Source organism: Fusarium redolens, assembly GCF_020744475.1.
Source record: "Fusarium redolens strain MPI-CAGE-AT-0023 chromosome Unknown BKA55scaffold_8, whole genome shotgun sequence".
Lineage (NCBI taxonomy): Eukaryota > Fungi > Ascomycota > Sordariomycetes > Hypocreales > Nectriaceae > Fusarium > Fusarium redolens.
Genome location: NW_025763671.1, coordinates 344390 through 359283, shown reverse-complemented (window position 1 = coordinate 359283; position 14894 = coordinate 344390). Strand labels below are relative to the sequence as shown.

Here is a 14894-nt window from a genome sequence, read left to right as displayed (position 1 = left end):
CGAACTAGGAGCCTTATTGGACATGTTAAGACCATATGAACATTCTGTTTCCGTACAAGCAAATTGCTTCCTCAACTCTTAGGCAGTTCCCAGAGACCATACATGTCAAAACCCATCCTTCGCTGACCCTATGTGTCCGACCATAGAGTCGTAGTCCCACATCTCAAGTCTCCTTCCCGAATTCATTTCCTTCACTCCAAGCCACGGAGTCGACGGCCAATGGTCGACGCTACTGAAGTGTCCTTCTTCTTGGGAAATTTCTTGTACATCATGCCGAGGAAACTCGCCATGTTCTCCGAACCTCCAATGTAGTCGAGCGTATCCTCGATGGTTCTCTTCCGCTCAACATCGAGGTTGCCTTTCACAGCCCGCTCCAGTAATTCTGTAACGACGACAGCCATTTCCATGCCGCCAACACAAGTGTTGCCGAAATCATCTGCAATGGGCACACGACTACCACTCATGCCTCGGAGAGTCACTGGCTTGACGGAGTCACACAGTTGGAGAGTCGAGAACCGAACGAGGGATGTTTCCTCAGCCACGTCAAGCTCTTGGGCGGTCTCAGTAGTAACGAAGATTGACTGGTCGTCCGTGTCGGTGCTGGACAGTGTTTGCTGGCTGGACAGAGCCTGCTCCTCAGCGTCTGCTTCGATGAGGATCATGCGAGGGCCAGGGTATGTCTGAATGCATTGGAGCGGAAAGTATACGCCCGCCCATGGCGCAGTATTACCAGACTCCTGATTGTAGCCTTGGTTCCGAGCTAGAGATCGGCAGAATTCTAGATTCTTGCAGTTCATGAGGTTCTCACGTTCATCTTGGGTGAGATCGAAAGCATCCTCGTTGCCATACAGCTGTAGCGCGCGCAGATATCCAGTGTAGGGGACAGTTTGCACGACGAGGGGACCTTTGAGGCGTTGGTGAAATGAGGTTTCATAGATGTGGTCACGCTGGCGCTCTATGGTTTCACATTTATCGAACACAATGACGCAGGAGTTCTTGGTCGTTGTGTCTGAGTCCGCGGTCATGGTTGAGTGAATGTGAAGTGATCGAGTGAAGAAATGGTTGTGCTTTTGTTTGTTGATGAAGGGTTAAGAAGAAGATGCGAGATGGGAATGTTTGCAAGAAAGAAGTTGGGAAAGGACAGAGAGACGAAGTTCCGAAGGAAGCCACATCGATGGTTAACTTGGCAGAGTAGGTACCCAATCTCGCACTGGCAGCTATTGCCAACTGCCAACTGCCAACTGCCAAAGGGCCTGCTCGCGCCTGCCCAAGTTTGCGAACGCACACGCGCCTGCCCGGTCTAGGAGAGTGATTTCCTACAGTACCACAGCACGCTTCTATTAAGGAAGGTACAATCTTCACCACCCGATTGCTTTCAGGTCAAATAGCCTTGCGGTATATATAGGGCCCAGCAGGCCTTTATTACTACCCCATTCGTGAGATCGTTAGGAATACATAACAATAGGTAGGGGACTTGATGTAATATTGATATTCTATAGTCGTCTAAAAAGAATGATTAATTCAGATACCGATAGGTGAATAACTTGCTATCTTGGTTGGCATTAAGTGCGTGCTTGTCCAAAAGATTGAAAGAGTCTATTTCAATACATTGGCGCCGGCCGGTCTCCGCTGACGGAAGTGGTGATGACCAGCGCCGGCTGTGTGGGGCCGACTATATCGGCGACCCACGGCGTTGACCTGGAGTGACTTGAGTTAAATGAGGAGTCTTATGAGTACGATTCTTTCATCTTTATCATCTTCGCTTTAAGAGTATATCCCCCTGCGGAAAGTGAGGCCTTCGATTACCGCATGCATTCAATTTCGATGTGTAGGAATTACCATTTGTGTTAAATGTCCAACTAACCTTGATTACTGACTGTAGAATGCCGGAGTCGAAACAAAGGAAGGGTCCGAAGTGCGAATCACGATGCATCTTTCATTCACATGATAACAGTTTCCTGGAGAATTTTATGAGCAAAAACTATCTTTTCATGATTTCTGACGTGTGTTTTGTTCATTCATCGGTATTGGGATTACTTTGTTGTTTAGAGCTCCCGGTTATTAGCTGATGCACATGGTGTCGAACCCAATTGAAAACGTCATCTCTGGTGGCAAAAATACTCATATTGGAAAGCTTATTAAGGTTCACCGGTGTTTGCCTCCGCGGCGGGAGAGTTTTGTTTACAATGACGACTGAACGAAGAAGCGACTGCAAATTTTGACAAACGCAGGACTTGTCTCAGAAAATCAAGGACTGCCTCTGGATGGACCACGGATTCAATCGATTCGTGGTGAAGTTTCTAGAGCGTATGTGTTGTATCAAGGAGCGACAAGATCTAGGTCAGTGATAAGGAATGGTCAGATTCCAAGGTAATGCCTTGTGCTGAAGAACGCCTCCCGTTGGAAGCGAGGAAACCTTACAGCTGAATGTACAGTAATGGACCGGGGAACCTAGGCAACGACCTTCAATAAGTTCAATTCAATGTGGTGATGGTGACACAGGATATCGCCATCCATTGTTTGGATGGAATGCATTTGCAAGTTGGAGGCCTTTGGGCGTTTCTACGTCCAATGGCGCGGAAATCTTCGGTATGGACGATGACCTAGGCTTTGTCTTTTTCAGGTTGTTTGAGACAACCTCACTTTTTTGTGATCGTGTTGACCCTGAAACGAGACGTCATCTGCGTCAGCTGCAGGGATTGTCGTTTATAGCTGCCATTGACCGAGACATGTGCAGGAATCCTAAGTTGTTATGGTAGCAACGGGGAATAGGGTAATGATGCTATTCCCGTGCGACACCTTGAATTACTTGAGCTACTGTGGCTGTAGTTCCTGAAGCGTGAAGTAGTTATCAATGTTTTATTATTGGGAATTGGCTCGTGAGAATGCATGTTATCTAGCTGAAAAGATAATGAGATCACTTTAAGTGTGGTCAGTGGTCAATCCTACACTAGAATCTTATCATGATCAGGAAGTGGGATGTATACCGAGAACAAACATGGTTCTATGGTGTAATGGACCATCGGTCGCCAGGTCACGTCTCAGAAGTTGGCTGCCACTCTCTTTTAGTAGCTCCAGCCGCCAAGGTGTGCCAGGGTAACCGGCTGAGCATGGGTGAAGCTGGATTTAGTGGTTTGATTCTGGTTGCCCCTGGTGATTGTTTACTTTTAGCTCGATCTCACTATCAACCCCAAAGATCCAAGTTATCCACACTGCTGCTCTTGTTGCATCTAGCACCAAAGCTACTCCATACACTCATCCATACATACAGAACAAGATCAATCAGAGCTTGTACATCAATTGCATCTATCTCACCTCTCGGGAGAGCTCAAACACACAAAAGAGCACTTCCACAAACCGATATCATTGCCTTAGAGGCATAACCATACTTGAACTTATATCGCAAAGTCGACCTCGACTGAGAACGACAACAACTTTCCACTAGCCCGGCGCTCTGTGCTTGCGCTGCGTGAGGTAAGAAACAGGAAGTGCAGTGAAGAATTAGAGAAGCTGACTCAACATATCAACAGTTTCGGACCCATAGGTTCCCATCGACAATATATCGACCGACGACAATTCCCTTCCGGACTCCCCTTGCGACATTATGCTGTCCAATCCAACAGGACTTCACGCCCGACAAAAGCAGCATCGGCGTCAAAATTCGACACCGACTGCTTTCGAGGGCGCCAAGATCCCTAATCTGCCAACTACACAACGACAAACCGCACACCGACGCGGCCTCAGCCTGGATGTTCGACGACAACAGAACCAGAGCATCAACTCAGCAGCAACAAGGCAGAACTACATGGTAAGTACGAATACTAACAACACAGGATTAGCCAATATTTCTACGCAGCAAGTTCTGCGAGAAGCGCAGCAGCAACGCATTCAAGCACGCCCGGGCACACAGAACCCTTACGCCAACCTGGCCCCAAGTGGAAGTGAGAACTATCTCATGTCACCTCATGGAACTCCTCAGACACAACGATTTGACCCGTCCTGCTTTGACCCCAACTCACTTCCCTTTGACCCTTACACTACTGATCTTAACGTGATGATGGGTAAGGGCCAACAGGCTGCATACGGTGACAATATGTCGGGAGGTAAGGAATTTGATATCTTTAACAATGACAGTGCACTCTCAACTCCGACGTTCATCAACTTTCCTTCTGAGGGTTCCTCCGCTCAGGGCTGGTCCTCTGAAGGTGACACCTCCAGTACAAGGAGAACCTCAAGAAGGATAAGTGGTGGCATTCTAGACCGCGTTAACAAGTTTGAGACCTTGGACTCAACGACAAGACCCGCTACGCCCCCTAACCAGAACCAAAGTCAGAACCAAAACCAGAACACACAAAGTCAGTCGCTCAGCTGGACAATGACAATGCCTGAGACGGCTAACCTTGAGCAAGGTTACTTCCCCCCTACGCCAATTGAGACTCCCCACGACCGATTGGTAAAGGATGAGGCCGTTCCAAGTCGGTTCGCCGATGGCTATGATGAGTCCATGGAAGAGACTATCAAGCCCGTGAGGAACCGAGGAGGCAACCGAAGGGCTCAGACCATCTTCCAAGATATCAGACAACAGTCTGAGCAAGTCATGTCAAGCCCAGCTCGGTCAAATACTCTTCCTGAGTCATCCTTCAATGGACTGCCAATGTCGACACCTGACTACATGAACATGAACAGCTTCAACAACGAGTTTATGAAGATCGAGAGCGACTTTGGCCGGGAAGAAATCCACGGTCTCAACCACCAACTACCACAACAAGCCACTCCCAACACTCCTCAAATGACCCAATACATGGGTTCTTTTGACAACAAGCCAGATCTCCAACCTTATCCCATGGGTGCTCAATCTATCTCCGGTACCCCCTCTCAGACACCTTCTCGTCGTCACTCTCCCCATCGCCGCACTGAGTCAGTCGCTAGCATCGCAAGTGCTGCCAGTATCGCCAGCATCAATATTGAGGAGACCAAGACAGAGACCGGAGTCACTCAGGATGAGATCGCCCAGTTCATTAGTGGCCCTGACGCCGGCGACGGCAAGTGGACATGTACATATGAAGACTGCGGCAAGAAATTCGGCCGCAAGGAGAACATCAAGTCGCATGTTCAGACTCATCTCAATGACCGACAATATCAGTGTCCCACTTGCAAGAAGTGCTTTGTTCGACAGCACGATCTCAAGCGACACGCCAAGATCCACACTGGAATCAAACCATACCCTTGCGAATGTGGAAACAGCTTTGCTCGCCACGATGCTCTTACTCGACACCGCCAACGGGGCATGTGCATTGGTGCTTTCGATAACGTCGTGCGCAAGGTTGTCAAGCGAGGCAGACCCCCCAAGAAGAGCCGCCCTGATATCGAGACTCGCATGGAGAAGTCAGCGCGAACCCGCAAGAAGAACATGTCTGTTAGCTCAATGTCATCATTCTCTGCTTGTTCTGACAGCTCAGCTGTCAACTCACCAGAACAGTTTATGCTTGATGACATGATGGACATTGGAATGAGTTCACAGAACCAGGCCCTCGCCGCCGTGTCTTCAGCACCCATGACTGGCATCACAGCCGCAGCTCTTCAAGAATACGCCTCTTCTCCCTCTACTGGCAGCGTACACTCATACGTCTCCCCCGAGGCCATCATGGAGGGCACTCCTATGCACGCTGCATCTCCTTCGAAGAGCATCGCAAGCCAGTACAACACACCACCTGAGCTCTCGCAATCATCTTCTCCCCCAGCCACTCACTTCTTTGACGTCGACCCCAACACTTCAATCAACAACGACGATCTGACCATCATTCCCGGGACAACAACTTTCGTCACCTCGGCAACCATGGCTGCTTCTCTTCCCCTTGGCCTAAGCAATGCAGACGATGAGATGCTGTATCACTTCGCCAACGACGACGATCTTATCCAACTGGATCGCGATTCCAACATGCTCATGAACAAGTTTGACGAAGATTTCGACAGCGTCGGCATGTTCACTAACAGCAATGATGACGTCTTCTTTGGCAGCAACTAGTTTGTGACCAGCATTGTTTGTTTTGTTTTGTTTTGTTTTGTTTTGTCTTGCGCAAGCCATGGAACAGTACTTAATCAGCCATGCACTTTTTCGTTTCGGACAACACCAATTGAGGTCTCTCGTTTCCAGAAGAAGCGACACATTTTCTCACGACGCTCACGCTCACGCTTCTACGTAATGCACGCCCGCGGTCATGTACACTAGGGATGGGGGAGAAGAAAGTAAAAAAGGGCTTGGGTATTTCAACGGGGTTTTCATCATCATCAACAATGGGTTATTAGGGCGGGAACCGGCGAACCGGAATGGGATTCTTATGATTTTTGGGGGGAAATTGATAGAAAGCAAAGGTCTCAACGCGGTTGGGTGTCGTACACCCCCTTGGGCCGCTTGGAGTTTTAAGGTTGAGGCTTTTGCTTTTTTGGGTAGATGGAATTCACCAATGGAATATTCATTGACGATTAACTTTGGTGTCTTGATTAAATGTGATAATGATTTGCTTTGATTTGGTGGTTGTAAGTTTGTGGTTAACGCTCACAGGAGGGGTCCAACACTCCTTTGCCACCAATTAATTCGAGTGAGGCTGTTGAGTTCTCGTAATATCCATTAAACGGTTTATATCAGTCAAAACTGTGTTCATTTGTTGTTCTTTTTCTCAAGGACATCATTACAACTCTGTTTTACTCTTGCTCTGTCGTGTTTGATCATCCAGCGTCTCACTGACTCCACTCATGAGACGCAGCCACACGTATCCTGCCTCAGTCCAAGCTTTCCCATACTTCCAAAACCTCCGCCATCACATTACTCCCGGATCTATTACTGGTCACCAGTCGTGAGACTTTCTTCTCACTACTGGTCGACCATGCTTACGCCTACTGTAGCCGTCAAAACCGGCTTTCTCTATGCTGCTGGAAATACCCCAGCAACCAGCCTGACGAGATCGGTACCACAGGGCCAAGATGCAGCTATTCTGTCGCTTGGCTGTGGTGATCTGCGCAACATTCTTTACACAACATACCTTGAGAAAGGTTTTCGTGGGTACAAGTCAACCTTTCCCTTATGACTTGAAGCTAATCGGATCAGCTCAGAGAAAGATTGACTTCACCTGTTGCGATGTCGTTGAGAAGATTGTTGGTATGTGACTTACCCTGCATCAAAGCACCTCATATTGCTGACCAGAAGTTAGCTCGCAATGCTTTCTTCTTAATCTTTCTGCTTGACGAGGACTGCAAGCTGAGTGATGAGCAGCTTTGGAATGTCTACTACCACTTTTTCGTGGACGAAGAGACTGCGGCTGTTGTGTTGGACACTGCTACTAAGCTGCTAAAAATCTCTAAATCCCTTGATGAATGGAACAGCAGTATATATGGGAAGTCTATTCGTTTCTGCGACGCCGATACTCTGTCTGATGTCCGTCGTGTTTGGATGTCAATCAAAGCTGCGGCATCTAAGTGTCAGTCCGATAGCTACATGGAGACATTGCAGCAGAACATCCAACCATCTAAGGACATCCACGAAAGAATGCTTGGTGAAGGCCGCACCAACATGACAGCTATGCGTTCTGCAGCGCCACTTTCCATACAAGCAGGAACAAAACTCGGGGATATATCCGCTCAATATTGGAAAAATGGTACAGTCACACCTCGCCAAGCCAAGGACAAGCTGCCAAACCCGCTCCTTGCAAGTCTTCTTTCTGAGAACGACATTCTGCACTACGCTAGTGATCCAGTCTTGGGCTTTCATCTGGCCACGGCCTATGCTGCCCTTCTCGAAGGCTCCCCACTTGAGCCGAAGATCAGAGGGAATGAATTTGTGGCTTCGGCTGCTGCTAAGACCCAGTTCCATGAATGGATCTCTGCTTTTAAGTCGTTGAAGAAAAACATCGTCATTCGCTTTGCCGTTGCGGATGCTTTGACGCTCTGCCACAGTTTCCAGAGGGCGCACACAGCAGCAATGCCAGCCAATCTATATCGACGAACCTGGGACCCACGACCATTGGTCTTGGATCCGAAGGACTATGGGAAGGGCGGTTCAGGGCCATCGGCGTTCGATATGATCGATACCTCAAACCTTTGCGACCACATCGGAGCCCTCAACATCCTATTCGCAGCAGGGCCTCTTCTCAAAGACGAGCCGTGGGCGTCGCTTTTCACAGAATTGTTGATCAAGCCCGAGGGCGATCAGAAGAATGCTCTAGACAAGATTCTCTCTGGACATGCGCCAACTATCTCACTCCTGCTTGGTTTCAGTCCTGTACAGTACTGGACCAATGCCAAGGTTGAGTCTCATGTTGATGAGATCTTTATTGGACTCATGAATGAAGCAAAGGGAGAAACGCAAACCCGAAGCCGACTGGCTTGGAAGCGAGGTAACCAGTTCTCGGGCCAGGCCCGCCATGGGAAGCTGCATATCGACTCAAAGCAGCTTATCAAATTGCTTTCACCACTCTATGACTACATGTTTGAGGCTGAGAACATATCGCAGTCAAGTGTGGGCCAGAGGTCAAACACATATGGTCACTTTATCCGTACAGGCTTCGCTACCATGCTCAAGATTGTCATGGCCCGGGTTGCAACAGACTGGCCATCCATGTGCTCAGCCCTCATTGACTCCATTGCTCAAGACCATCGCTTCTTGCTGGCTAGCAATGGCATGCAAGACCTGTGCCTTCAGCTCCATCTTCTTGGTATAAACACCGAACCATGGATTATCCAGGAGAGCAGAAGCCTTCCCCAAAATGGAGGTTTCAATCGCTGGAAATCCTTGCCACCAGCAGTCGCTGTCACGGTAGTTGTACCTAGACCGGCCATTGCCCGATTGTACAAACATCAAAATAACCCTCTTGGACTTGCATCACCACCACTTGTTGGATCGGTGAGATCCAGTCATAACGCTACCGAAGGATGGCAAAATATATTTGGAGATATCCATATTTCCTTTGGTAATGTTGAAACCAAGAAGATGTCTGATGAGGACGAGTTTCAAGTGGTTATTGAAAGAGATCGGGATGGATGGGCCGGAGATTCTCCTCTCGTTGCATCTTTCTATGTGCCCACTTCAACACTACAGAGCGAGCCCAACTCAGCATTGGTAGGACTTTGTGTTCCCCCTACGGGGCAGAACTCCTTGGTCTATGGCCCCGTTCTGGGAATGACCATGACTGTCTTTGAAACGCGCACTGATGACAAGGCGAGCGTGTTCGTGACAAAGCACCTACCCGGGCACGATGGCTATCCTGCTGTATGCAGTGCTGTGAAGTCTCTCCAGAGTGCGGTAAACCAGGACCAGGATGACAAGACTACCAAGATTCTGCTCGAGATATCCCCTTCTGAGTCTGTCATCTCTACCATTACTGGACACTTGGACATTACTTCGAAGAAAGGCAGAGGGTTCCTTAAGGATAAGGTCCCGATCGAGTTTTGCCAGAAGAGCCCCTTTGTCATTGACATTGTCTTTGACAAGCACGATCTTATTTGCCCTCTCAACTTCCCAGTGCCTGTTACCAAGGATGGAATGAAATCTCGAGTTGCTCGAACGACAGGCTACATCGAATTGATAGCGCCACTGGCACAACCGGGTTCTTCTCCTATCCTGCTGGATTTTGCTTACCCTTCAGCGATCTCTTCGTCTGGCGTTCCGGCTTGCCTCAACATGCCGCACCTGAACCTCAACAACCTCCCCGTCATTGATTTGGAAAACAAGGACCGAAACCGATGGATGACAACATTGACATCAATGCAATTTTCAGCCCGAGAAAAGTACCTGCGGACTGTGCGCGACGAAAGCGGAATTTCTCATGATCCGATGGTCAATTTCAAGGAATCTGTGTTTACAATGTTTATGATTGCCACTGGCTTACAGGCTGGCCAGACCGGTTTGTTTGCAATCAACCACCCGAAGCGAGGTGGTATTCACATGCTTGTTTTCGTGTCTGCTATCCGGATTGATGGCGATGCTGCATCTGTTGTTATCGATGCAGCTATTATCCCGTTCACGATGGAACTTGTTACATCGGGCCGGATGGAGTCTTTCCTTCTTATTCTCCGGGAACTTGAATGTGGCAGTATCGATGTAGATGACGCAGAGCTATGTCTTTGGAAGAAGGCTCTTCCATCTATGGTCGAGCGTTGCCGTACCTGGTCTCACGGCAAGAGTTGCGAGTATAAGAGAAAGGGGGCGACTATCCCACTGAGTCTCAAAGATGGCGAACAGGTTCTGTGCTCGTGTGGAAACGGGTTTCTGCCAGAAAACTTCGTGTCTCTCCCTGAGTGGGAAAACGCAGCGCCGAATGCTGTCCGTATTGCAATCAGCCCGACTTATGCAATTCCGTTCAACGAAGAGGTCATTGACCCTGCCGATGTTCCCAAGATGCGGAACCCGGTGGCTCGGGTAGAAAGATGTCGAAGCTGCGGGAAACCAGAGAACCAGGAGGGAGTTGCTTTGAAGAAGTGTTTACGTTGCCAAAAGGTGAGGTATTGCTCCGGGGAGTGTCAGAAGCGAGATTGGAAAAAGCATAGAGCGGAGTGTGACTAGACGAGGTGAGTTGCAAGTGAATGTATAAATCGGCGTGGAAGTGAAGCAAAGAAAAGAATTGGGGCTGGGAGAGAAGAATGAACAACCAAAATAAAGACAAACTTTAGACCTGAAATCTGCGTGTCAAAAAAGATTAATGAAAGGTAGGCTTTCTGGCCTCCCCTCACATCTTAGAAGTAACCCTTAGCGTAATTTAAGCTCGAAATCACATTGGTTAAAAAGAGGCATTGCTGAATGGTAAAGGTCTAAGGTGTATCTAAGAGAAGAATGAAATGATAGACTGTAATATTCAGTATTTGGACCTTAATGGCCTCTGCAAAAACGACTCTCGTTATGATACCCGAATAGCTTCTTGTGTCGACTGAGTGAAATCTCCCCTGATTGGCTACTCACCGAGCCCCTCGGTTCTCACCTCACACCGCTTTCCACCCCTTGGAGGGGCAGAAAAAATGTCCCAGCCTAGCACGTCCGCTATTGCCTGTGACCAGCTGGTGCAAGCTTGTGCGATTACGAAATCGCGAAACCTCCTACACCAGCACCGCTTTTTTCAAGCCTCGACCTATTTTGATCTCGACATAGCCTTCGTGCCCACTGAGATCTACAATCATGTCGGCAGCACAACTCCTCAACCCCAAGGCCGAGTCCCGAGTACGTCGATACCAATAAATATATCCCCCCGCAGCCAGAGTGGCCTTGCCTTGCGGTCTGCTAACCCCGTTGTCGCAGAGGAGGGGCGAAGCTCTGAAGGTCAACATTAGCGCTGGTGAAGGCCTTCAGGATGTTTTGAAGTCCAACCTGGGCCCTCTGGGCACCATTAAGATGTACGTGTTACCAGAATTCTTATATGGTGATATGAAGCTAACAATCTCAGGCTTGTTGATGGTGCGGGACAGGTACTAACTCCTATCAAAATACCCCACGACGACCCCTAAACTGACCGATACCCTCAGATCAAGCTGACCAAGGATGGAAACGTCCTCCTCCGAGAGATGCAAATACAAAATCCCACCGCCGTTATGATTGCTCGAGCAGCGACCGCTCAGGACGATATTTGCGGTGACGGAACCACTTCTGTGGTTATGTTGGTTGGCGAGCTTCTCAAGCAGGCGGACCGATACATCTCTGAAGGACTGCACCCTCGTATCATCACTGATGGTTTCGAGGTTGCTAAGATTGAGGCTCTTAAGGTGAGTTTGTTACCTCATCCCCTGAAACTTTGGCTCAACGTCGTAGTTCCTCGACTCTTTCAAACTCGCCAAGGAAGTTGACCGAGAACTCCTCCTCAATGTCGCCCGAACATCGCTCGCCACCAAGCTCAACTCGACTTTGGCCGCCAAGCTTACACCCGATATTGTCGATGCCGTTCTTGCTATTTACCAGGCTCCCGCAAAGCCCGATTTGCATATGGTGGAGATTATGAAGATGCAGCACCGGACAGCCGCCGACACTCGGCTGATTCGTGGACTGGCCCTTGATCACGGTGCCCGTCACCCCGATATGCCTAAGCGACTCGAGAACTGCTACATTCTCACCCTCAACGTCAGCCTGGAGTATGAGAAGACTGAGATTAACTCCAGCTTCTTCTACTCTAGCGCAGAGCAGCGCGATAAGCTTGTCGAGAGTGAGCGTCGATTCGTCGATGCCAAGCTCAAGAAAATTGTCGAGCTCAAGAAGGAGCTTTGCGGTAACGACGGCACAAAGAACTTTGTTGTTATCAACCAGAAGGGTATTGATCCCCTTTCTCTTGACGTCCTCGCCAAGAACAATATTCTTGCTCTCCGACGGGCAAAGCGAAGAAACATGGAGCGTCTCCAGCTTGTCTGCGGTGGTGTTGCTCAAAACAGTGTTGACGACCTGTCTGAGGATGTTCTGGGCTGGGCTGGCCTTGTCTATGAGCAGACCCTCGGCGAGGAGAAGTTCACCTTTGTTGAGGAGGTCAAAGACCCCAAGTCCGTTACTCTGATGATCAAGGGCCCCAACGCGCACACCATTGCTCAGGTGACAGATGCTGTCCGAGATGGTCTGCGAAGTGTTTACAACATGATTGTCGACAAGTCTGTTGTTCCTGGTGCTGGTGCCTTCCAGGTTGCCTGTGCTTCTCACCTCAAGAGTGATGCCTTTGGCAAGTCTGTCAAGGGCAAGGCTAAGTGGGGTGTTGAGGCATTCGCAGATGCTCTTCTTATTATTCCCAAGACTCTGGCTGCCAACGCCGGTCTTGACATCCAAGATGCTCGTAAGTTTACTGCTTCCCAAATATTCACGGCCAATATCTAACTTGCTATAGTTGCGGATCTGCAGGATGAGTATGCTGACGGCAACGTCGTTGGCCTTAACCTCGAAACTGGTGAACCTATGGACCCTGAGCTGGAGGGTGTCTTTGACTCTTACCGAGTTCTGCGAAATTGCATTGCCTCCAGCTCCAGTATCGCATCTAACCTCCTTCTATGTGACGAGTTGTTGAAGGCTCGACAGATGGGTAGAGCAGGCGGACCTGGGCCCGGCATGGATGGACCTAGTGATCACATGTAGGAGATACCACGTTAAAATTGAGGCTAGACAAAAGGCTCTGGGGCGTAATATACACAATTACGACTTATTTATGACTCAAGCATGTTTCTAGTATTTGTAATACGTATATGAATGCATCATATATTGATGGTTTGTCGTCGAGCATTTCCATTGCTGCGCTAAGCCCCGCATTCTGACAACTTTTCGCAAGAAAAAAATATTTACCCCACCACCATCACCTAAATCAAGCCCAGCAATATCAACATCATGGCCTCTTACGATTCCGATTCCTCGGACGGCGAGTTCGAGGAGACAAATGTGCTCTTGGGATATGCCTCTAAAGAAGCAGACGAAGACACTGTCAGCAAACTCGGTGGCCGTCCTGTACGTCTTTGGCCTGTCCCGCACCAGACAAAAGCATATCGACTAACAACGAAATCAGGACTGGCTAGACGAGAATGCTCCCAGCGCAGCCTACGCACGATGCAAAGTCTGCAAGGATCTTATGGCATTGATCCTGCAGCTCAACGGCGAACTCCCCGAAAGATTCCCTGAGCATGAGCGACGAATTTATGTCTTTGCGTGTAGAAGACAGACTTGCCGGCGCAAAGAGGGCAGCATTCGCGCACTTAGAGGTCTCCGGGTCTGGAAGGAGGAGGCATCCAAAGAGCCCAAGGAAGAGAAGCAAGTTGAAGAGGAAAAGCCAAAGAATGATGGACCTGGATTAGGAGAGACCCTGTTTGGTTCTAAGGGACTGGGAAGTACTTCTGGCGCAAACCCCTTCTCTAGCAACGCGAACCCATTCAGCACTTCCAACGGTTCTGGAAACCCATTTAGCTCTGCCAACCCATTTTCCTCTTCGACTCCACAGCCTGAACCGGCCAAACCTGCCTCTCCTGAACCAGCAACAACTGCTCTCACCAAAACATTTGCAGAATCTCTCAATATTAAGGATACACCAGCGAAGCCACCTCCACCTTCAGAGCCATGGCCTGCTGAAGATGCTCAGGCCCAGCCATACCCTACTCTTTATCTAGCCGACGCCGATTTCGAAACTCTGGACCCTACACCCACAAATGTTCCCACCAACGCCCGTCTTGAAGATGCTGATGCCGCGGAACCTTCTATACTGGACCGTGAAGCTTTCGAGTCGAGCATGGACGCTACGTTTCAGAAGTTCGCAGATCGTCTGGCGCAAAACCCCGAGCAAGTTATTCGTTATGAGTTTGCAGGCACTCCTCTCTTATATTCAAAGAAGGGTGCTGTTGGCGAGGCTGTGAATAAGGGTGCTATTCCTCGATGCCCCAACTGTACGGCGAGAAGAGTTTTTGAGGTGCAGTTGACACCAAATGCTATTGCAGAGCTTGAGGCAGACGACATGAGTTTGGAGGGCATGGAGTGGGGTACTGTAATTGTTGGTGTATGTGAGAAAGATTGCTCACCTCGAGGAACACCAGTTGGAGAAGCTGGATACCTTGAAGAATGGGCTGGCGTGCAATGGGAGGAACTGTCCAAGGGGAAATAAATACTAGGACAATTTGGGAGAATAAACATATCGAAATCAAAAGCACTGTAATCAAGCCACATTGTCGGTCTACATGAGCCAGATACGATGTAGCAAATCGCAAAGTTCTATGCATTTCTAGATCCTTGGATTGCTCTGCAATGACATGTCCGATTAAACGCCTAGTTTTTGTAACCCCCGCCATGCTACCATGCGAGCCCTTCCTAACCCCTCCGCATCATCAGTCGTGATGTCCGAATCCAATCAGATGGCAGGGGGCGGTGCGCGAAAAATCCCCTGTGATCCGCTAAAACTCTCATCAAAAAG

At 49.1% G+C, this 14894-nt stretch overlaps 5 protein-coding genes across 5 annotated transcripts; 4 read left to right on the top strand and 1 right to left on the bottom strand.

The window, feature by feature from the left end:
• Positions 1–191: 191 nt before the first annotated feature.
• On the bottom strand, positions 192–1025 carry BKA55DRAFT_539330 (uncharacterized protein; the record flags this gene model as incomplete). The annotated part of the gene is made up of 1 exon (XM_046190126.1): positions 192–1025. The coding sequence occupies one exon, from the start codon at positions 1023–1025 to the stop codon at positions 192–194; it is 834 nt and encodes a 277-aa protein (XP_046049074.1).
• Positions 1026–3466: 2441 nt separating this feature from the next.
• Positions 3467–6122, top strand: BKA55DRAFT_361158 (uncharacterized protein). The gene is made up of 2 exons (XM_046185850.1): positions 3467–3474; positions 3531–6122. Exon 2 carries the CDS (start codon positions 3605–3607, stop codon positions 6023–6025), a length of 2421 nt encoding a protein of 806 aa, XP_046049073.1. The 5' UTR covers positions 3467–3474; positions 3531–3604; the 3' UTR covers positions 6026–6122.
• A 399-nt stretch (positions 6123–6521) lies between these two features.
• BKA55DRAFT_614815 (uncharacterized protein) lies at positions 6522–10902 on the top strand. Its single transcript, XM_046196700.1, has 3 exons — positions 6522–7056; positions 7106–7156; positions 7209–10902. Exons 1-3 carry the CDS (start codon positions 6885–6887, stop codon positions 10553–10555), a joined length of 3570 nt encoding a protein of 1189 aa, XP_046049072.1. The 5' UTR covers positions 6522–6884; the 3' UTR covers positions 10556–10902.
• A 259-nt stretch (positions 10903–11161) lies between these two features.
• On the top strand, positions 11162–13084 carry BKA55DRAFT_511462 (chaperonin Cpn60/TCP-1 family; the record flags this gene model as incomplete). Its single annotated transcript, XM_046187712.1, has 6 exons — positions 11162–11203; positions 11282–11376; positions 11427–11448; positions 11506–11742; positions 11789–12788; positions 12840–13084. 6 exons carry the CDS (start codon positions 11162–11164, stop codon positions 13082–13084), a joined length of 1641 nt encoding a protein of 546 aa, XP_046049071.1.
• A 246-nt stretch (positions 13085–13330) lies between these two features.
• BKA55DRAFT_689988 (programmed cell death protein 2) lies at positions 13331–14588 on the top strand (the record flags this gene model as incomplete). Its single annotated transcript, XM_046199431.1, has 2 exons — positions 13331–13447; positions 13506–14588. 2 exons carry the CDS (start codon positions 13331–13333, stop codon positions 14586–14588), a joined length of 1200 nt encoding a protein of 399 aa, XP_046049070.1.
• Between the last annotated feature and the right edge of the window lie 306 nt (positions 14589–14894).